We start from the raw sequence: 23,446 nt of genomic DNA on the forward strand, positions 1-23,446 counted from the left end.
AACAATCTTTGCTTGATGGCCAACAAAACGCTAACGATGCTAATGCTAAATATAAGCCTTGTCGGTATCCCCTCTTGTTGCACAAGAGCATGACATAGGTCACGACCAAACATTAATGACTGGTTATGGCAGATCAGAGTGGCTCTGGGCAGATCCAATAGTTTTAAAATTTAACAAAGTACCCGCCTTCAAGGAAGTTGACACTTGTCAATGGAGAGTGGCCAGACTCTCTTTACTAATGAAATGTACAAGAGTCTGGCAGGATCAGGGTACTATTGTACACGATTAAACCTAATTTTGATTCTGAAGCACTCCAGCAATTCATCAAATGTAACGTTTGATGTGAATTAATACTGATCTATAATTATCTCTGCAACACACACAATGGAGTGTACAAAGCAGATGAGGTTGCACCTTCAATTGAAGCATTTTACCACAACTATGTGAACATACCACTCTCCAAGACTGAGCAAATCAGATGGAAGTTAAACAACTGATTCCAATATCATTAAGGACATAAACCAACAATTACTTATTGGAATCTCAGAAGAATAAACACTTTTGCTGACTCGGGTCACTTGGGTAAACACATGGCCAGCTTTGCAAGTGTGTCAACCTATTTGTGAATGCAACAGTAATGTCACAAGCATGCCAAATATATCCAACAAGCAGTGGCAACAACTGATGCAACCTGAAGAAAGAGGGATTAGCTGAGTCTAGAAGTAATGCATAACAACTACACTTGATTTCTCTACTTGAACTTCTCCAAAGCATGTTTGTCTCTCTGTTAAGTATGTTTTTCAATGTCAAAATGCTGGCTGCTCTTTAATGTTAGTATATAATGTCAAGGGTTTTATTATCCCATAAACAATCAACAATGAAACAATACATGTAAACAGTATTGCAGTTTAACTAAGTCCAATTAAATAAGTCTGTGTGCACTGCACCTTTAAGAATGTAGTCAAAACAAAGCCTGGACTGGCCCGCCGTACGGAAGTGGTTTTGTTTCGGTTGCTACCATAGACATAGCTGTATACATACAATAGCATGTGAGAAATGAGGGCTGCTACATATTTAAAATTCAGTTAACGTTAGCTCTCTTAAAAGCGTGTTTTATTTCATTAACAATATTTAATGTTTCATTATTATTATCATTTTGATATTGACTGAACTAAACGAAGGATAGCTAGCTAGCTTGTTAGCTAGCTTCATTAATGTCAGCAGCCATGCCGTCCTACTCCGAATTGAGGAAAACCAACCACTTCTACTACTTCATCAAATTCACCTTAAATATCTACTCAATGCTCTTCTCGGTAAGTTTCGCTTCTCTGTATTGACATCAGCATTCTACACCATAGTAAGATTGACTAGCAACTGTATTTGCTAATTGTAGCATACGCGAACCAACCCATAGCATCAACGAGCCTGCACTCCAAACTTCATTACAAAACACTTGAGTTTAAATGTGCTTATCTTCTCCAGTCACATGCACAGGTTTAGAACATAAAATTAGGTTTGTTGAGAGTCTATACGATGTACTCTGCAAGTCGGCGTGGACCCCAAATGACGACCACAAATCTTTGGATTACAATTTCAATTTACAATTTCGCACACTAACACTAGCTAGCTAGCGAAGTTCCACTTAATAGCGTTACAGTGTGTGATGTAGCTAGTATTATGAGCTTTTATTAAGATAAATTGACGCGTGTCGGATAGGACGCATTCTGTATTTATCAAGAGACTATTATAATTATAAGATATGCTAAACATTATGATAACAACTTTTGTTGTTGTTGTTAAGCAATGTAGCATTAAGTTACCTTATTTTCTAAAGGGGTTTAGTATGCTTTGGATACTACTAGCTAGCTAGCTGGTGAATAGTTAGCTTGCAACATATGCACATCACTTCGAGCACCATGCAAATTATGTTAAAACCGTTGTTTAAAATCTGTTAATACGATAGTTTGGGGCTATCTTATGTTAAAACGATAAACAACTGAGATGTTAATTTTTGCATTTGGTATTGAGGCAATACTCAGCGACCACTGGCAAACAAACAGCACGGTGGTGCAGGGCGTTGGATCCAGTTAAAGGGACGATAATGTGGGTAAATAGTTTTTTGCCGTCTGAAAATAGTAGCAGGCTGAAAGGCGCTGTTGTTGGTCACTCTACCAATCCCGGTATATATTATATGTCGTTAAACATGTAAAGTGTTCTTTTACAGATTTTATTCCAGATTCGGTTTAGGAGCAGTATTGTTTATGAGCCTTCAAACGTAGCCTACATTTATTTTAGTGCAGTTTCACTGCTCATCATTGTCCACACTGTTTTAATTTGATGCTAATATAGGATTTTGGCAGAAAAAATATTTAAATGAAGGTATTATTGTCCAAATAAGAAGAGGTATGTTAAGGCCATGTTGAATGGAATAATCTAGGGAAGGCACAGATTCAAGAAAGTGTCACATCAAGCATATATTTCAATATTTCCTACACTTCATTACAGTTATTTCCATTAAGCTACATTAATCTAGGAAAACAAAAATGAATCTATTTAGAACACTTTGGTTGGGGTTGGAGAGTCTATCTATGCAACCAGGTGCCTTGGCAGTCAAATAGATATGCTACTCATAAACAAAACTTTGATTGTATTGTTGTTTTTTTAAGGGCCAGGGTTTAATTTAGGATCCAACAGCCACGTAAAATGCTGGGCTAACCTTTTTGCCCAAACTTTTATCTCCAGGAACATTGTTGGAATGCTGTTCAATTTGTACCATGGCCAATCTGCCCGACTGTCTACGTTTGTCAAATATATGTACACCCTGAAGCACATTATTGAATATGAAACCATCAGTAGTTTGATTCCATTAGCACTCCAGAGTCTCTTTCATATAATCTGTCGCTCCCTTCTACTATCTCTCCCTTTTACTGCTGGGATTTAGGACAGTGTGGCCCAGCTTAACTCAACTAGCCCCAAGCTAACCGTGTGGGCTTAATTAAAGCTATCCTTGCTGTGGTGATGTTAAGTTTGATATATGTAATTTAGGTTGAATTGTTATGACAGGAATAAAGCTGCGGGTGTCAAGTGGTAATTCCTCTGTGTCATCCAGTGGAATTTGAATAGGTCTGGCTGATTCTATTTTCTCTTTTTCACTTAAGATTAGTAACACTCATACTGTCTCTTTCACATCCTATTACAATAGCATGGAGTTACATTTAGCATTGTATTTGAGTATTAAAAGAATGATTGCTAGCTTCAAAAGCTATCCTTACTGTAAGGCAGGTTTGAACACACAGTGTGTGGGGTTAGGTTTTTTCCCGGGTCCATGTGTCTCTGCACAGTGTCACTGTTTAGCAGTCGTGGGCTATTAGAACCCATCGTGATCTAGCCAACAAACCTTTAGACTGCAAGGCATCTCATCTTTCCAGTGTCCTGGGATGACTGATGCAGTGCTAGCAATTCAAGTTGTTTGCCATGGTATTGGATTTCTTTTTTTCTACAAAGTCTGCCACTTATTTTTATTACTGCAGCAGTGGAGGTAGGAAGGTTGAATTTTTATTAGAGCCCGACCGATACATTGGCGGGGCGATTTTTTTTAATGTGTATTTATACTTTATTAGTCCCGCAAGGGGAAATTAAAATTTACACTCTGTTGTTATTACACACATTTCACATAGGCCTGACATACACATGCGTAAGACCTCCACCCTACCAGTTAAGTACCAAACCCTTATCAGCTAACATTAGGCATTTCCCACTCTTTCGAAATTGGCATTTATAATGGCCAATTTAAAAATTAATTAAAAAAGTTGTTTAGTTTGTCCACCAGAGGGCGTTCTACAACGTCCCTGTTGGCAACAAAGATTTTTTTTGTAATTGTGTTTTTGTTCAAACAACTTTAAGTTTCATATCTTAAGTTTGTATTTTTCCTTACTATTTATCAGAACTTTAATATATTTAAATGTTCCTCTGTTCTGTTGTGACAATAAAACAAATTATTTTCAAATCATTTTAGTGAGAACTCATAACTACAAATAACGAATGTTAGGGAAATCAGTTTCTTTTTACGTTTCTGGATTTCTTATTAAAATGTGTGTGTGTATATATATATATATATATATATATATATATATATATATATATATATATATATATATGTATGTATGTGTGTGTATATATATATATATGTATGTATGTGTGTGTATATATATATATCGGATTTTTAAATAACCAAATATTCGCATCGGCCTTAAAAATCCTTTATCGGTCGTGCTGTACTTTTTATGCGGGATCCCAGCCAAATGTATCTGTCAATGCTTTATGGAGGGTTGTGAGCAGTAAATGGAGTTGAAGTGGATGGACCCCACTCAAGGCAGATTGTCTCTGTTCCAAATGAAAATCAATAGCAGGAAAGCAAATGCTGTTTGTTACTTTTCTTTTTATAGAACATAAAGAAGCATGTCCTCTATAGATATTTTAGAGTTTTTAGCTTGCACAAAGGGTTAGACTGTGAGGCAATATGATCCAGCACACTGACTGCTGGAAAGTATCTAAGTACATTTACTTAAGTACTGTAATGTTGCGGTATTTCCATTTCACCTGACCATGAGCCCTATCACACTAACATCCCTCTAACTGCATGGCGTAGGTTATTATTTATACTTCTCCGCTAAATATCAGAGGGATATTTTACTTTTTACACAACTACATTTGTTTGATCAGTATAATTACTTTACTGATTAATGATTTAACAAAAAAACATGAAGCTTTAAAAAAAACAAGACATTGTTAAAGCCTGTCTGCCTGGATTTTCTCTTATTTGTCTGTGCGGGACGTTTATGGGCGTGAACAAAGAGCCATTTGGCCATGTTGGTGTGTAACTCCCAGCTAATAGCAGCGTGCAGATTCTGCACCACTAAATTAATACATCATTGTAGGGCTGGGCAATATATGTCGGTGTTGTATCAATATTGCGATACGAGACTATCATCTTAGAGTTGGGTTCTATCGTAATATTTTAAGTGTTGTCTATACCTGGTTTTACAGGCTGCATTACAGTACAGTGATGTCGTTTTCTGAACTTACCAGACTTTTCTAGCTGTTCTGTTATTTACCTTTACCCACTAAGTGTGTGTGTGTGTGTGTGTGTGTGTGTGTGTGTGTGTGTGTGTGTGTGTGTGTGTGTGTGTGTGTGTGTGTGTGTGTGTGTGTGTGTGTGTGTGTGTGTGTGTGTGTGTGTGTGTGTGTGTGTGTGTGTGTGTGTGTGTGTGTGTGTGTGTGTGTGTGTGTGTGTGTGTGTGTGTGTGTGTGTGTGTGTGTGTGTGTGTGTGTGTGTGTGTGTAAAATAATGAAAGGAAACATGAGAGAATTATGATAATATTGAAGATAGTAAACAAATACTGCATGTCCCTCAATAAGTAATATGTGGGGGAACATACAATTATATACTTATTTGGCCTCATATTGTGTCACGATAAGACTTATACATTTTTCAATTTCTTGGAATTATTTTATTGTTATGTTATTATATTTAAAAAGTCTGCAGGACGTTTTGATTCAGTGTCACAAAGGCAATGTGTACAGACACATTTGTTCTCTTGGTCTCCACAATTTTATGGCAACCTCCTTTGTATTTCCAGTTGTGGTCACTGACTCTGTATTTACTTATGTTTTGAGAAAATCTGCTATTTGTATATCTTTTTTTAGGGATTAATAACGTTTAATTTAAATTGAATCTCTCTCGTTGGTTGAGCCGGAGAGGAGGGGCCAACTTAAAACGCTGTGTTTACAAACTGTTATCAATACTTATTACATATTTTACCGTAAGTAGGAATGCATTAGTATTAACAACCTAATACTGTAAGCAATAGTGAGACAAGGGCTATTATTTTGCTTAAAAAGTACTTTTACATTTTATATTTAAAGTATGTTTGGATATGTTTTCTATATTAAACTATTTTATTTATGTTGTATTGACAAATTTCCTTAGGAAAAGGATGTGTGTGTATTTCCTGTGCCGCTGGCTAGATGCCAGTCTGAGTGTAAAGCAAGGTTTTGTGCTGGGTGCCACCATGTTTGTGATGATGCAGTCACATTATACCGATTCCACATTTTACCCCAATTATTCTATTTTCTGTGCCCCTAATCATCCTTTCACATTTTGTAGCCTTTACCAAACATGATGTGAGTACTCAGGGCAGCTTCAGCACATGTTGGGGTTTGTGTACTAGAATCAAAACCATTCAAACCTGTATGTATGCTAGGTACATCTTTTCATGTCTGAAAGAGCACGCATTTCATGATATCTTGTGGAGCACTGTGATGTGGTAAGAATGACCCCTGAATTAACGCTACGCAGGGTAGTGTTTGCTGTGAAATTATGGCAATAATAGTATTTACTGCAGACCCGACATATCTGACCAGAACATGTCCTGCCACGTGTTACGGCTTGAATGTTTAATCTGTACTCTAATTTAAATTGAATCAAAGAATGACAGAATGAAAGTGGGCAAGCTGATGTCCTTTTTCCAGTGGCTTACCCGTCAGGCTTGTGGTTTTGTTAAACAAACAGACTTAAACTCAAGTGGCAACAATTAAACATTAATATTAGTGTAATCAATTTCACATTATTCTGAATTCAATTTTTTTTCTATACGTGTTTTATGAAATCTACAAAAAAGACATTATGGCACAATTCTCTTTACTTATTTTTTAGCTCCTACTTTGTGAGCCACGTCTAAGTGAGTAACAGAGTTTTTCCTAGGGCTGGGCAATATATTGATTTCTAGACTAGATATCATCTTAGTTTTTGGTTATATCGTAATATTTTTTGTGTTGTCTTTACCTGGTTTTAAAAGCTGCATTACAGTAAAGTGATGTCATTTTCAGAATTTACCTGACTGTTCTTGCTGTTCTATTAGTTACCTTTACCCACTAAGTCATTAAATTATTTCTGGAGAATATTTATCTCATTGTGTAAATAATATTTTGTTAAAGACCAACCACACAATATTGTCACAATATCAACATTGTGATAGTTGGTCAAGAATATCGTGTTATTTAATTTTCTCTTCTATGACGTGTAATATTAAACCGCCAATCAGCAGCATTATCAGATCTTGGTGGAAGCATGCTGCATGTGTATTTGCTCACTGCCGCTGATGAGATTTACTCCTTAGGTATTGAATGACGAGGCATTTTTCGATACTCAACACTTTAGAGGCAACTCGGTCTTAGCCTAAAAAGTATTAAAATTGGCACCCAGCCCTATATTTCAGTAGAACTGGTTAAATCCCCTCCATGAATTTTCAGAGCGTCCGGGGTAACTTCCATGATATGCTTTCTCAGAATATTTGCAGCAGAGTTTTCCTGCTCATGAGTTCCCACTCGGTTCCCGCTCAGAGTAAAGCTTCGTCAAGCTTTAAAAAAAAATATAGTCCATGGATTAAAAATTTATAATAGTCATATTTAACCTTGTTTGCGTTTGAGGTGTCCTGACAGCAGTTTTACAAACGTCTCTTTTGAAATGGTGGTCTTGAGCCACAAGGGGATTTTTCCACTGGACAAACGGTATTGTAATGAAAAATCGCAAGACTGAGCGCATGTCCTGGGGCACTGATCACCTCGCTGTCATTAAAGTCATTTTCTGGTGCCACCATTTGTTGTTTGCTTGTTGCACATTGTGATGATGTCATCCCAGGTTTGTTGCACACCCAGTCAGTCATCTTAAATCTCCTTCCATGAGAGGGCATATCCTATTGTCTTGATTCACTGCATAATTTAATTATGTGGATACTGTTGCAATTTATGTAGGCCTGAACCTTATCCTGCCTTAAGAAACAACAAATCCACTTAAATGAATTCCATTAGTCTGGATTTCATTGTAGCAATTCATTGTACTGAAGATACACAAACCTTTCCTGATTCTTTAAAAAACAACTTGCTGTATGTCATTCCCCTCTCTCCCCTTCCCTGTCTTGAGCGTTTCTATCACTTAAAGGCTGTATAAGATAACATCGTTTTTATAGGAGAATTAAAAAAAGTAGAAATTAGAGCCTGACCGATATATTGACGGGCTGATATTATTGGCAGATATTAAGTATTTCCCGAACTATTTGTATCGGCATTTATAATGGCTGATTCTTTTTTTAAATTTTTTTTATTCATTCATCAGAATCCTTCTGATAAATGAATCTAAAAAAAATGGATGGTAAACCATGTTTTGAGATGTTTTCATATTATTTTGTCAGAAACTTTATATATTTTGATGTTCCTCTGTTCGGTTGTGAGAATAAAACAAATTATTATCGTATTATTTTAGTGAGAACTCATAAATAACTACAAATAACTAATGTTAGGGAACGCGTTTCTCGATTATTATTTTTTAAATCTACTGTATCTACTGTAATCTACTGAAATATTGGCATATTGAATTTTTAAATAACCAAAACTTTGTATTGGTATCGGCCTTAAAAATCCTTTTATTGGTCGGTCTCTAGTAGAAATTGAAGTAATTTATTTGCATTTATTAACCAAGGTTTACCTTTTAAATTTTGGGGTGACAATTCTTATGATTCCTTTTAAAGGAATCATAAGAATTGTCATCCCAAAATTTAAGGAAGGATAAAGGCAAGAAAAGAAAGAAAAATGAAATACTGAAAGTGCTTAAAACACTTTTTTTTCCAAAAAATCTATAAATTAAAACAGTTTGACAGTCTTGAGTTTAAAATCATTTAAAGTTAGCCGTGTCTGGAGTGTAAGAGTGTCTTCACACGGATGATGCAACATTCCAAAAGGCGAATGAGAATGAATACTACTAACACTTTGTTCTTCATACTGAGGATTGTCATGGCTTTTATCTCTCTTCCTGCAGCTAATGGGCCTTTGTGTGCTGTGTGTGGGGGTGTATGCCGAAGTGGAAAGGCAGAAGAATCGAACCCTGGAGGGCCTTTTCCTGGCCCCTGCCGTGGTGCTGATCCTGCTGGGCCTGGTGATGTTTACTGTGTCAGTGGTGGGCATGGTTGGATCCCTCAGGGACAACAAGACCCTGCTGCACATGGTAGGGATGATGGAGGGAATCTTTGTTGTACATGAGATTTGTGCACGTCTTTTTTGCTTAGGGTAGCTTTTTAATTTTCCGAATTGTAATGTGGTTAAGGTTGTCTGCTGAGTTACAAAATCAGGGCAGTAATGGGGGAATACAACTTAAATTATACATACGAGGGTATCTCTACAAATGGCTATCTATGTAAATGTACAAATTAGACACACGTCAAAGCTGAAAAAAATAGACTGTTCAAAATTTGCCCAAAAGCAACAGTACGTACACAGTCAGTAATTTTTTTTTAGCACAGCTGTTGGTTTGGCCAATAACAGAAAAAGAGCTCCAAGGGAGCAGGGCTATATTATTGTGGTTGCTATGCAACTATCTAATTACCTTTAGTTAAATAAGATGGACTGAAAAAGGAGATTAAAAGTTAGCCATCAAAAGAAGTTTCTTTTTTCTGCTTTTCCTTTCAAGAAAGAGGACGAGAAGCTCATTTCCTACTGAGAGCCATAAACTGAAAGTCATAAATGTTACTCACAGAGAAGTGTATACATTTATGTTCCTTCATGCACTGATCATTGTTAACTTAGTTTCCTATCCATTTAAAAACTTGTCAGGATATATTACATAAATATTATCAGGTTTGGGGGATTTCTCCTTTCTTCTTTTTCCCCTTTTTTTATATTGATCCAACCCGATACAGTGAACCCTCGCTCTATCGCGGTTCACCTTTCACGGTCTCGCTGCTTCACGGATTTTTGCCCAGAAGAAAAAAGAGCAACAACAACTACCGATAACTATGTTCTTCTCTCAAAAAAACACACCTGCACCGCGGCTTTAGAAGAAAAAAACGCTACAGAGCGGAGTCAGGATGCAGCGGCTCAGTCAGAAGAGCAGTGAAATACACGGGAGTCACTAGTTTTCCTTCTGTACTTTGTAGTTTTTTGTATTTTTCATTTTCTCACGTTCTAATCCAATGACTCTGGGGGTGGGGGCGGTGGGTGAGGCGGTGCTGATCTCCGACATTGGAAGCCTTCAGTTCGTATTGATGATTAAAATTATTATTTTACAGTACTGTAGTTAAAAAAAACGTTTCTACAGTACTTTTATTTGTTAAACAAATGCTTGGGCCTGTAAAAAGGTCCTGTTCTTTGGTTTCAATGTATTATGGAGTATTTCATCGTATAATAATTGTAAAAAATAAAGGTTACTACTTCACGGATTTCACCTATCACGGGTTCTTCTTGGAACGTAACCCCCGTGAGAAACGAGGGTTCACTGTACTAAATGACACACAAATGCACACTCAAACTACAACCTGAAAATGTGAAAAGATTCAACTTAATGTAGTCCCAAAGATGCTCCGTATACATTGTAAATATGATTCCGTACATAGCAGCAGAACAAATACGTTGATCAAATATGTATCTGACACGCTGAAAAAACAAGAATTAAAATACATTTGGCACTTCCTATTTTTCACAGACTGCTTGCTAGGCGCTGGTTCAGAACTATTAAGTTATTAATATGATATGATAATATGGTGAGAATGGATGGGCATGTGATCAGGTATATTTTAGAACCAAAACGGAACCATTAAAATATTCCCGGAGCTGGCCAGATACCAATCTTTAGGATCGGCTCATGACGTGCTGTTCAAAAAATTGGTTGTCATTGATGTAGGGCTGGGAAATATAGTAATATTATATCGATATCTATAAGAGACTAGATATCGTCTTTGATTTAGGATATTGTAATATCATGATATGACATAAGTGTTGTCTCTTCTTGGTTTTAAAGGCTGCATTACAATAAATTTGTCATTTTTTGAACTTTTCAGACTGTTCTAGCTGTTCTATTATTAGCCCTTACCCACTTAGTCATGATATCCACATTAGTGATGAATATTTATCTTAAATCTAAGTGTTCAGATATTTTGTCAAAGCATCAGATGTCAGTGAATCTAATTTTCTCCATATTTCCCAGCCCTACATTTATGTACTGAAAAAATAGTAATTTTTGAAACACAAATTTTGTAGCAGTGTAAATAGTTTTTTTGCTGTGTTGGTCAACACTGCCCTATATTTACCCTGAACGCTGTCTGACTCTGTGATCTTTTTCCCTTCACAGTTCCTCTGCGTTCTCTGTGTGTTGCTGCTTCTCCAGGCAATCGGGCTCACTCTGGCTCTCATCTTTGAGAGCAAGGTAAACGTCTTTTGTTTGTGTCACATCCCACATCCTGTACATTGTCATAGATTGTCCCAAAGGCCTGTTCTCAGTAGCCGCAACCGAGGTGGCACGCGCAAATGTGACGTGATGGGAGCGCACTATTTATACTCGCGGGGCGTGGTCGCGACAGTAGTTGCAGTCTTCACCTAAACAGATGTAGCGCTATTGAGAAAATGCTACCGACTTTGCTATTTCTACGGACTAGAAAAAGAAGGAAAAAGGTAAACAACGGCAGAACAGGCAGCAGCATCGCCGTCAGTGCTTCAATACTTGGTCGGTTCAAGCCTTTCGCTCACCATAAAAGAACTCACCTTAACCCAGTAAGTTTACAAGAGAGACTTGCAGTCACTCTGAGAGTCCTGGCATCCGGTTACCCTCGAGCTCGTTCAGGCTTCCTGTTTCTGCTTTGTCGTGCAGCATTGAAAAATACATAAAGTGGTGCGCGACCTCTGATCACGCGCTATTTTTCCCCTTGTGGATTAAAAAAGTACAGATTATTATTATTGTTATTATTATAAATCCTGGCGCGCCAGAGATACTTCAATCATTTCGACATCACATTGGCGCGTGCCTATTCAGGTGCAGCTAGTATACCAAGCGTGTAATAATGGCCTCTAGCCACAGGCAGGTCACTACTACTTCACTATACTTTCTGACGGGCATCATCTTTGTCAGTGCTCATAACAATGACCACCTCTCCGCTGTGTTTCTTCCTCTCTCCATTTTATCTAGACGTCGGCCTTGTTCCAGAGCAATATACGAGAAGGAATTAAACACTACTACGATGATCTGGATTTCAAAAACATCTTGGACTATATGCAACAAAAGGTGGTTTGACATTTAAACAGAAGATGTGATTGTTGATTTCATTATTAACTGTTTCTACTTCTTTATTTTCAGTTAGACTATTGGAATGGTCAGTGTGCTTTGTCCCATTTTCTTACCGATGTGTTAAATCTACGCTGTAGCCTGGTGTGCACCAGCTCCAACCTTGATTTGTGTCATTTCAACTTTCGAAGTTTGCATTTTGAAACCTTGATTACAGCGTCATTCAGCGATTGGGTTCATATTTTTATAGAAGCACATGCACACCATTTCCCGTTATTTCTCCAAATTTCATGTTTTGAGACTTCTATCAGGGGATACTCGCTGTTTTGGCATCACCTACGTCAATAGACAGGGCGGTAAATCCTGCTCCCTGCCTTGTGTCATCTTTGTTCTTTTTCCCACTGCCTCTCAGCTCACAGCTGAGGTCAGGCGATCACAGAGTTGTCCTTCGTCATCTACAAAAGGTCTCGGCCTGTTGGACACTTGATGGGACATTTCTTTGATACCCTTTAATTGATTGTCAGGAACTCTGCAGTCTTGTCACGAACACCTGTTTCCCACTGCAGACATTTCCACATTGATTTTTAGTTTTCTGTAGGAGTTGGATCTACGGAGAGACAATTTGTCTGTCTGCGCAGCGGGGTAAGAAGGAATCATTGGCTCAACTCCGAGCGGAAACCGAGGTGTGGATTATTGCACAGCAAAAGATGTGACTCAGTGGGTTGTTTCACAATCTGAGAGGAGTCTTTGTTTCGATAGCATGCTTGGTTCATAATTGCCTTGTCTTCATACTGACTTTTTTTTCTTCCAGTTTTCATGTTGTGGAGGAGATGAGTATAAGGACTGGGGAGTCAACCAGTACCATTTCTGCAATGGGACCGGTCCACTAGCTTGCGGGGTTCCATATACCTGTTGTGTTCGCCACAAGGTGAGTGCTGGCACCGCTCATATGCACACAGAACAAACAGGCCTTCACACAAAATGCTGTAATACATCTGCACTGGGATTTGCAGTACGTCCTATAATTGGATTTAGTTGTGAACCAGCTCAAAGTTCGACAAAAAGATAGAGACCACACATAATTAAAAAAATGAAAATAGAGGTCTGTAATTTTTTATCATAGGTACAATTCAACTGTGAGAGACGGAATCAAAAAATTCCAGAAAATTACATTGTATGTTTTTTTTAAATAATTAATTGGCATTTTATTGCATGACATAAGTATTTGATACATCCGAAAATATTTGGGACAGAAATCCTGGGTTTGTAATTACAGAGATTTTCCTGTAGTTCTTGACCAGGTTTGCACACACTGCAGCAGGGATTTTGCCCAAGTCCTCCATACAGACCTTCTCCAGATCCTTCAGGTTTCGGGGCTGTCACTGGGTAATACAGACTTTCAGCTCCCTCCAAAGAGATTCTATTGGGTCAGGTATGAAGACTGGCTAGGCCACTCCAGGACCTTAAGGTGCTTCTTACCTCCACTCCTTAGTTGCCCTGGCTGTGTGCTCAGGGTCGTTGTCATGCTGGAAGACCCAGCCACGACCCATCTTCAATGCTCTTACTAATGGAAGGAGGTTGTTGGCCAAGATCTCTCGATACATGGCCCCATCCCTCTACCCTCACGACGGTGCGGTGGTCCTGTCCCCTTTGCAGAAAAGCATCGCCAAAGAATGATGTTTCCACCTCCATGCTTTACAGTTGGGATGATGTTCTTGGGGTTGTACTCATCCTTCTTCTTCCTTCAAACACAGCGAGTGCAGTATTTCTGTTTCATCAGACCACAAGCTTCTTCCATTCCTCCACTGGATCATCTAGGCAAACTCCAGACAGGCCTGGACATGCACCGGCTTGAGCAAGGGGACCTTTTAATCCTTGACGGCGTAGTGTGTTACTAATGGTTTTCTTTGAGACTGTGGTCCCAGCTCTCTTCAGGTCATTGATCGGGTCCTGCCGTGTAGTTCTGGGCTTATCCGTCACCTTCCTCATGATCACTGATGCCCCACAAGGTGAGATCTTGCATGGAGTCCCAGACCGAGGGAGACTGAAGGTCATCTTGAACATCTGCCATTTTCTAATAATTGCGCCAACAGTTCTTTCTCACAAAGCTGCTTGCCTATTGTCCTGTAGCCCATCCCAGCCTTGTGCAGGTCTACCATTTTGTCCCTGATGACCTTACACAGCTCTCTGGTCTTGGACATTTTGGAGAGGTTGGAATCTGGTATTTTATACCGGTAACGAACAGGGGCAGTTAATACAGGTAATAAGTGGAGAACAGGAGGGCTTCTTAAAGAAAAAATAACAGATCTGTGAGAGCCCGAATTTTTACTGGTTGCTTGGTTATTAATACTTATGTCATGCAATAATATGCAAATCAATCATTTATAAATCATACAATGTGATTTTTTTAATTTTTTTTGCTGTTGTTTTTGATTCCATCTCTCACAGTTGAAGTGTACCTATGATAAAAATTACAGACCTCTACATGCTTTGTAAGTAGGAAAACCTGCAAAATCAGCAGGGTATCACACACTCAAAACCCCTTTTATTTAACCCCTTTTATTTAACCCAAAAGGGGTTAAATAAACCCCTTTTATTTAACCCATTTTAAACAATATTTCAAAATATGATAGAACGTGTCTTCTCAGTAACTATAAGTGGTGTAGTCAGTGCATTGGTGTAGGTGAGTGTTTTTGAAAGCAAAACTCAAAGAACCCGAAAGACAAGCAAACCCTGCTGTCTCTCTCTGCCTCTGAGCCTGACTTCTAAACAGCTGACAGGGAAAATAACATGGAGCCGCCCACCGAGGGAGGAGTTATCACACTTCACACTTGTATTTCAGTTAGTTGCTCCGGATCAAGGAAAAAAAGATACATTCAGTGTGTTTACATGCAATTTGAAAAAACGTTAAGCAGTCAATGCAGTACCCTAAATTCTAAAACACCATGTAAACACCTTTCCCGGGTTCTTCACCTTTCCCTAGTTCTCATAACCTCACAACTCTCATAACTCCTTTAGTAGCGGGTATTCCTGCATGTATAGACCTTAACCAGACAATGATCACTTTAAGTGTACAAGCGTGTTTCAACTGCCCCTCCCCACTCTGCTGGAGTGTATTTTTAACCGGAAATAATCCGTCATCGCTGTGCGTCATAGTTGTTGCTATGATACCATACAACAAAACAACAATGCTTGAATCCGTGGCGGGCCATTGGCACCATGGAGCCTGCAGTCCGTCTGTTTTACTCCCCCGCTGAGACAGCAGCGGACACCGCTCGATAGCTAAACAGATTGTCCTTCTCGCTCTGCCTCGGTAAATTAATGGAGGGGCCCAGCAGCCCCCTCTGCGGCCGCTGGCTAACGTTAATAAGTTAGCTTGCTAATTCCACCCGACACTGGTTACAGATATAATAAACCCAACAAGTTGTCAATCAATGGCGAGAACAATGTGCATTCCTATGCTGTGACAAGCGAGTGTTAATTAGGGATGAGCGAGTACAGCATTATCTGTATCTGTTTACCACATGAATTATCTGTATCCGGATCCGTACTCGGACTGGGCGGGGCCAAACCCGGAAGTGGGCAGATTTAACCCGGAAGTGGGTCGGGTTGTCTTGAAATGGGGGGGGGGGAGCTTAAACCGGTATGTTATTTTAAGCATGCAATTGATATGGGTTGATCAAAAAATTGTTATATTTATTGCTGATTAGAAAACTATTTACATGACAGCATCAGCATTGAGTGTCATTGGTGTTGTCGTGGTAACAAACTATATAGGCCTACAGTATATAACAAGTTTGGCAACAATAAATACAGCAATGTGCTTGCAATTATTAAGTAAAATGTAAAACAAGAGTTTTTATACTCAATAATATAACTTTATTTTTTAACTTTTAATTTTTCTATGATCAGTGTGATCATTTATTTATTTTTGGTTCTTTTTTATTTTCACACTCACAGACAAACACACTCAATTGTGAGTGTGTGTATCTGTGAGTGAGAGAGAGAGAGAGAGAGAGAGAGGCGGTGGGTTGGAATGTGTTTGTGTGTGTATCTTCATTTGTAATATTATTCATTTATACCGCAACTGCCTTTTATTTTTTTTATAAAACACAGCAAGAAAGTTTCAGACACTCAAAAAAATGGTTAGAGCCAGCAGGCAGTTAAAAAAAAAAACCCTTGTACCAAGCACTATGTCTGAACCAACCCAACGGTTACTAGAAGTCTCCTGGGGACTAGGTACTAGGTCAAACTGAAGTATAAAACAAACCTGAAGCTGAAGAAACCCTAAATGTTAACGGGAAAGCCACGCGGACCTGAGGGGGAGAGCTGTTCACTTCTCTGTGTTCTGAGTGCGTGTGAGTGGATTTGCACACAGCAACAGAAGGAATCTGTGTGTGTAGGGAGGGGCGCTGGGACTAGCCAATCACAGAATAGTGTAGGGGAGGGGTGCTGGGACTAGCCTATCACAGAATAGTGTAAGGGAGAGGCGCTGTGACTAGCACTGTGACTAGCCTATCACAGAACGGAGACACATTGCTTTATCCGTACCGGATACTCGTTTCAGCCGAGTATTCGGCTCATACCTAGTGTTAATGAAACAAAATTTTACTAATTTAATGGCTGTTTGGTGTAATTTTTACGTAGGTCAAAAAGCCTGTTGTGCATTGGAAGAGCGCCACCAACGGTAACGGAGGTAGAGTGACTCCGTCACTCTTCCCATCTTTCCTCGCTCATGTACACAGGGAGAACTGGCATAGGCCATACCTCAGTTACTGCTGTGCAACACACTGTTGTTGCCTCTAGCCTAGGTCACACTGACTAATTACAAATAAACCAAGAAGAATAATCATAAAGTCTTTATCATTGACAGGTAACTTCTTGACTGGATAGTTTACTGTTATCCTCATTATTAGCAGTACAGAAACAAATTCCAGGGTCTGACTGCAAGTCATGCAACACATTCATGCACCATTTCTTTGTCTTCTCTAATGTTACAAGACGCTGCTAACCAAAAAATAATTGAACCAGTGGAAAGCAGAGTTTGATTGACAGCTTTTCATACCAGCCTAATTGAAGGTTAAAACCACATGTTACAGGTTAGGTGTGAAGCCACACCAAGAAACTACAATTCAAGCATGGATATATTTTAAAGGAAACTCATTGATTAGATGCTTCTGGAAGGAAAACTTTTACGTAACGTAACACAAACAAAAATTGTAATGGACATTTTGTTAACCTGTCTGAAGAATTGACAGTAAGGTATTGGCAATGTCATTGTAGTCTGGATTACATGAAATGTGTCCATTTTTGGTTGCTTTTAAGGCCATAATCAGACAGACGATGTTTACAAAGTAGACTGTAAATACACAAAATTAGCTTCTCTCTGTTAGGAACGACCTTTTATTTCTCTAATGAAGAAGAAGACTCATGTCAGAGTAACCAATTCAGCCAGTTAATGAGCAAGTATTGATACAACGTGAACTGGTATCAGAGTATAAGTAATGCTGCAGCCATCCCGTTTGTTACCCTAGTCCCTGCTGATGGATAATTCAGACCCAAAAACCCTTCACTGAGTTAGTGAAGACAACCGCTTGAGATTAGAAACTTATTTTCCCCACGTCGAACACGTAATTGATGGTGTGAGAAAAATGTTTCGTATATGGCCTTTAGGAGAGTTCTCTCTTGAAATGAAATGTTAGTCCCTTGCGGCCCACTCAACCCTCTATACGCCCTGTATCACTCCTCTCCCTGATATTGTCTCTGGAAGCGTTGGAGCTGTGCTGGAGAAGTTAATGACAGAAGCAGCCGAAACACACACACTTCAGAGATAGAGAAAGTGATCAGGAAAGCTGAACATTGGCTAGGTTTCAACTGTTATCGCTTCCTACCGTAGACTTTTACAGTCTATGATTCTAGCTGTCAGGGCTGTAGCCCTTTTGAAAACACTTAAGGTCACGCTCAGGCTGGCAGGGGACAGGAACATCTTCTTGTGTGGAGGATTACTCCCACATGTGTCCCCATGGTGTTGTACCTGGCCATCTTAGCCCAGTCAAAGTCTTGTCTCTAACCCACAAAATCTTAACCCTCTGCACAGGTAGGAGAGGTCATGAACACTCTGTGTGGCTACAGGACTCTGGATAAAGAGGTAAGAGCAACAACTGATAACTTTAGACAAATTTTGTCCATGGTTTTTACCATTACTCCTAACGCAGCACAGCTGCATCACACAGGGTTGTAACATTTTAGAAACCCTTCCTTTGTTACTATCCACTAGGATAATGTGTGAGTTCCTACTTTTCTTCCATCATATTAGAGCTGCAACAATTAGTCAATTAATTGAGGAAATAGGGTCAGATTAATCAAAAATGAAAATAACCATTAGTTGCTACATCATATATTCACTATTACTTCTAACATTGATGTTATTTAATGACATTGATAAGTGGGTGTTATCATGAGTGTGCACTTTAGGAGTGGACAATATGGATACAATCTCATATCATGGTAATTGTCTACTGTTTTAATTCATGAAGCCTTACTAAATCAAATCCCAGATGGAAATGTTTGTTTTTGGCTAATCCACTCACATTGATGCAACATCCCATAAGTGTCTCTCATAAAATCTACCTGCTGAGGTAGAAATGATTCAATGTTATTTATAGTATCAAATCATTACAAAAGTTACCTCTGGTGTTTGTGGTTGTTTGTTGGTGTTTGTGGTTTCTGAATATATATAAAAAACTAAATTTTATCACAAAATAAGAATTATCTCAGGACACTTTACAGACAGAGTAGGTCTAGACCACACGTTATAATTTACAAAGACCTAACAATTCCAGTAATTCCCCCAAACGCCAGCATTTATTGCAAGGAAAAAAAACTTATGTTGAAAACCAACGTAAAAGAACTGTCTTGGGAAGCCCAAAGTGTTGCCCTCTAATTAACAAACCATTTGTATGTATAGAAAACACCATAAGATTTCTCTTTTGATTTTGCTGTCTTTCTAGAAACTTCGGACTAATGTCAATTACTCTTTGATCTAAAATTCAACCCTCAAATTTTCTTTTAGACAGAAACCTTGAATGGTGAGGAAAACCAACCTTTAATGCCTAATGATCAATTGATATTGATCAACACTCCTTAGCGTCAATGAATTGCATGCTACTCAAGGGAAATATATAAATACTTTTTGAAGACACAAACCCACTATTTTTTTGGGAAAGTTTTCCAGAGACGCTATCAGTCCAAGGAGAAGAGAGCCCGCGTCTCTGAAGCTTTTTCTCTAGTAGAAGTCATAGCAGCAGAATGTGAATCCCGCATGTGTGCAGCTACTCACACAGCCTCCTGTCAGACTCTTTAAGTAGTCGTAGTAGTTTCTTTTCTGACTCATCATTACATTCTGTGACACCTGATCTGGTCCCAGTCTGTTTTTGCAAGAAAGCCACCTTAAGATGCTAATTTCCATCCCTCTGGAGATAATTAAGTAACTCTTTTAAACTGACTTGGAAATAAACCTCACTAGCCTGGCAATATCAAGACTGCAACACACTCTGTAGGAGCCAGTTACGCCTCTGTAGGAGCCAGTTACGCCTTTTCAAACATAATATTGTGATTACTCTTATGTTGTGAATGCGCAATTGCCTAGTCCTCAAATATAATACTGTAGTATTTTATGTTTTTAATGAGTGATCTAGTGTGTCATGGCTGTAAAGGATACATATCCTGGCTCTTGGGCAAAGCTGATCATCCCAATCGAAGTTTTGCTAGCTTATTGTCCTCTCCAAAGCATTTGCATTAGGCCATATGACTGACTTGTTGCTGACTTATGTATTCCTCTCGGAATCTAAGAGGAAGATTTCAGTTTATAACTGAACAAGATTACTGAAAGAGTATTAGGTTAATTTACTGTCTAATGTCTAATTTACACACTCGTCATTTACGACCATTTCCAGTTATGGTGTGTTGTTGCTAGATTGCAGGGAGTGGCGAACACAGTCTGTGATGCCAGTTGACTCATTTATCTGTTTGTTTACCCATCCTCCACAGCATCGTATTTTCAACAATGAACAGCTGAAATTGAAATACTTTCTACTGGAGTGTTAGAACTTCACTGGCTCTAATTGCTAGTTTTCGTCTCCGTCTTTAGAGGTAAAGTAGTTTAGTGACTGTTTAGTTTAAAACTTCCCTCTTGTTGTCTTCCTCTGGTCTGTACATCAGCGTGCAACCCTGCATGAGCTGATCCATGTGCGAGGCTGCATCCATGCAGTCAACCTCTGGATGAGTGACAACATTGGAATAACCACTGCACTCTGCTGCGCCATCGGGCTGCCCCAGGTAATTTAAAACTCATAGCAGCGACTCACTGACACTGAACTGGCTTTGAAGCCCTCTTTCCAACCAAATGCACCTCTCCAACTTATAGCCTCTCTATCTCAACTGTTGACTCTCCACTTTTTGTGAAGGTTTCTGACATTTTAATTTTCCTCACAACACTGCCTAGTAAATAATGCTCCAAGCTGCATATAAAAAGCTGATTTAGCACTGCAAGAATATTTAAAACTGCAAGCAAAAAACTAAATCGTTTGTAGTGTAACTTAAAGGTTTCAAATACTGGCTTTAGTGACTCAGTTTTTGACAGTTTCATTACCATATACCTTGTAAATCTGAATGTGTCTTCTACACCTTACATCTCCACTAATCGTGCCATGCATACGTTTAAACTTGCCATACCCCCCTCAGAGAAGAGTGATTACATTAATTACTTTTCTAAAACTGCTGCATGAGACGCATTGGTTCTTTCCAGCAGTACTACTCCCCAATGACTTGTACCTTATAGATTTTGGACGATTGAAATAAACACCTACTCTTTCCATTAAGTGCCCACACACTTTTGGCTGTGGCTCAGGCGGTAAAAACTTTTTTACTTTTTGCCAGTCATAATCTTAATTTGGTTAACAGACTTTCAATTCCTTTTGAATTGCTGTGGCTTATGTACTTATGGGTCTGACTTATTTTAGTGTATTGATCCTGTAAATAAAGCCTTCTGTCAAGTCTCCACAAACAATTCTTAATGATCAAAAATGTTCCTTCATCCAATTTTTAGATTGTTATCTTAATTATTATCCACCACAGTCTAAAGACCTGTGAAAACCACTTCAGTGTGGCAGCTGGCATGCACAATGTCAACATGTACTTCCTGGTTTCCTGCTGCACCTGTAGTTAATGAAATGACGAAAGGAGACCATAATACTGTCTGTCTCCACAAAATCATCTGTTAAGTGTCTGATGGTTATTTATTTATGCTTCAGGACGTAACCGCTGTGAAAAGAAATCACACCGCCCAAAACAATTATGATTGGTTTAAAGAAATGTCAATAAACCAGAGCCCATTTCCCTTCCGTGCCTGAATGCTGTGTGTAGTCAAAAACCCCTCCAGCACGCTTTGGTGGAAGGTCTGGCAAAGCGAGACTCATCCTTATAGAGCCCCATGTTAAAATGCCACACTTTATAGCAGAACTATCCAGAATCGCAGCCTGGTACAAAAAATAGTGATGGTTTCTATAGCTAAGAATCACATCTTTAGGGGGAGGGGATGGTTAGCTGCTCACTTTGAGCTTCATTTTGCTACAGACACCGGCCTGCAGTGAGCACACAAACCAGTCAACATTAACACTTCATTCATTTGGGTGCGTGGGTAACTCCTCGATGCAGCGGCCGCAGGTTTCACTCCGACCTGCGGCCCTAGTGTCTTATAGAAATAAAGGCCTAAAATGCCTGAAAAAAGCCCGAAAAAAGGGCCCTTTTTAAAAGGGCCTGTCATCACTTTACTCATGGAATGTGAATGGGAAACAGCTGATATTTGCTCCTACTATTAATGATTTATGGTCAGATGCTGACATGATGAATGGCTGTGATAGAAAACCCATTGACAGGCGCCCAGTTGGTGGAGCGGGCACCCTTGTGTGGAAGTTTACTCCTTGACACAGCGGGCCAGGGTTCAACTCCAACCTGCCCTTTGACTCTTTGCGGCTATTCTTTCCCCCTCTCATTTATTTCTGTCCTGTCATTAAAAGGCCTAAAAATGCTCAAAAAATAATAATCCTATAAAAAGTATTTGTATTAATGAACAATGTGTAATATCTCCCTGCAGCTGCTGGGCATAGTCCTGAGCTGCATCTTCTGGAACCTGCTGGTGGACATGAGCGAGTCGGCCGACATGGTGGACTTCAAGCTGAAGAAGGCGGAGGTTGAGTACAGCGAGCTGGACCTGGCGGGTGCCGGCTGGTGTATGTGTCTGCCAAGGGACGGGGGCTACCTGCCTGTCCCTGCCGCCGAGCCTGACCTCGACCCCATCGACGTTCACCTGCTGAAGCTCAAGAAACAGGCGCCTCGCACACACGCTCAGCTCCGAGAAATGCAGCAGTCCAGATCGGCCACTGGGCTGGACGAGGTCGACGCTAGCCGGAAGCAGAAAACGCCCATTCTTGCCTTTTGAGTTTTTGCCCCTTTTTTCTGTCATTGTAATCATTACATTCGTTTGAGTTGTGTTGCACTACTTAATGGTCAGCCATTGGATCAAGAAAGATTTGGTCAGCTAAAGGGATAAGAAGTACTTTGGCACTTTGTTGGTGAATTTGTTTACAACTAAAATTGAAGAAACAACATGCAACGTAGGCTTTAAAAAACACTTTTAATTTGTCTTGTTTGTGGAGGTTGTTATTCAAAGATTTATGGCATTATATAACATGTTATTTAATTTTTTTGCCTTTGAAATTGAGCTATGTCTCATGTGCTAAAGCTTACCTCAGGCTGTTTTGAAAATAGCCCAGTAGTCAAGAGGACAGTACTATTTGGTGTGTAAATTAATGGTAGCTTGAAAAGACGTTTTTCAGTGTCTGAGAAATAGAAATAGCAAAGTATGTCTTGCGTGTATAGCGTCTGTGACGGATGTATACAGTTTGTGTATTATTTCTTTTTTTATCATGATTTCAATTTGATTTTGTGCAATCAGTGTACATTGTAAGACTGGTAGTTGTGGAATAACATGGAATGCATGTTTTGTACTGTATAAAGTAAGTTTAAAAAGAAAAGAAAAAAAGAAGTGTTGTTAGGCTCTCATCAGGGGGGAGCTTCAGTCTATTGCATTTTTAAACTAAAATTTTTATTCAATCTTTTAATGGAACACCTAAAGGGATTATCCAGACTACAAATCCAGTAAAAAAAATACCCTACTCTGACATTTTTTTGTATCTGAGTTATGCACAGTTTTGAGCTTCCCCCTAGCTCCTGCCTTGTATCAGCACAGCGGTTCTTGTCAATAAAGCTGAATTTGTCTACTGA

General features: G+C 39.1%; 1 protein-coding gene across 1 annotated transcript; it reads left to right on the top strand.

Annotated features, from left to right (window-relative positions):
* Positions 1-979: 979 nt before the first annotated feature.
* zgc:110329 (uncharacterized protein LOC550500 homolog) lies at positions 980-23,446 on the top strand. The gene is made up of 8 exons (XM_034871703.1): positions 980-1,313; positions 8,873-9,058; positions 11,177-11,251; positions 12,008-12,103; positions 12,915-13,031; positions 18,201-18,251; positions 20,324-20,440; positions 22,257-23,446. The coding sequence occupies exons 1-8, from the start codon at positions 1,215-1,217 to the stop codon at positions 22,599-22,601; spliced, it is 1,086 nt and encodes a 361-aa protein (XP_034727594.1). The 5' UTR covers positions 980-1,214; the 3' UTR covers positions 22,602-23,446.

This window comes from Etheostoma cragini, chromosome 5 (genome assembly GCF_013103735.1).
Source record: "Etheostoma cragini isolate CJK2018 chromosome 5, CSU_Ecrag_1.0, whole genome shotgun sequence".
Classification (NCBI taxonomy): Eukaryota; Metazoa; Chordata; class Actinopteri; order Perciformes; family Percidae; genus Etheostoma; species Etheostoma cragini.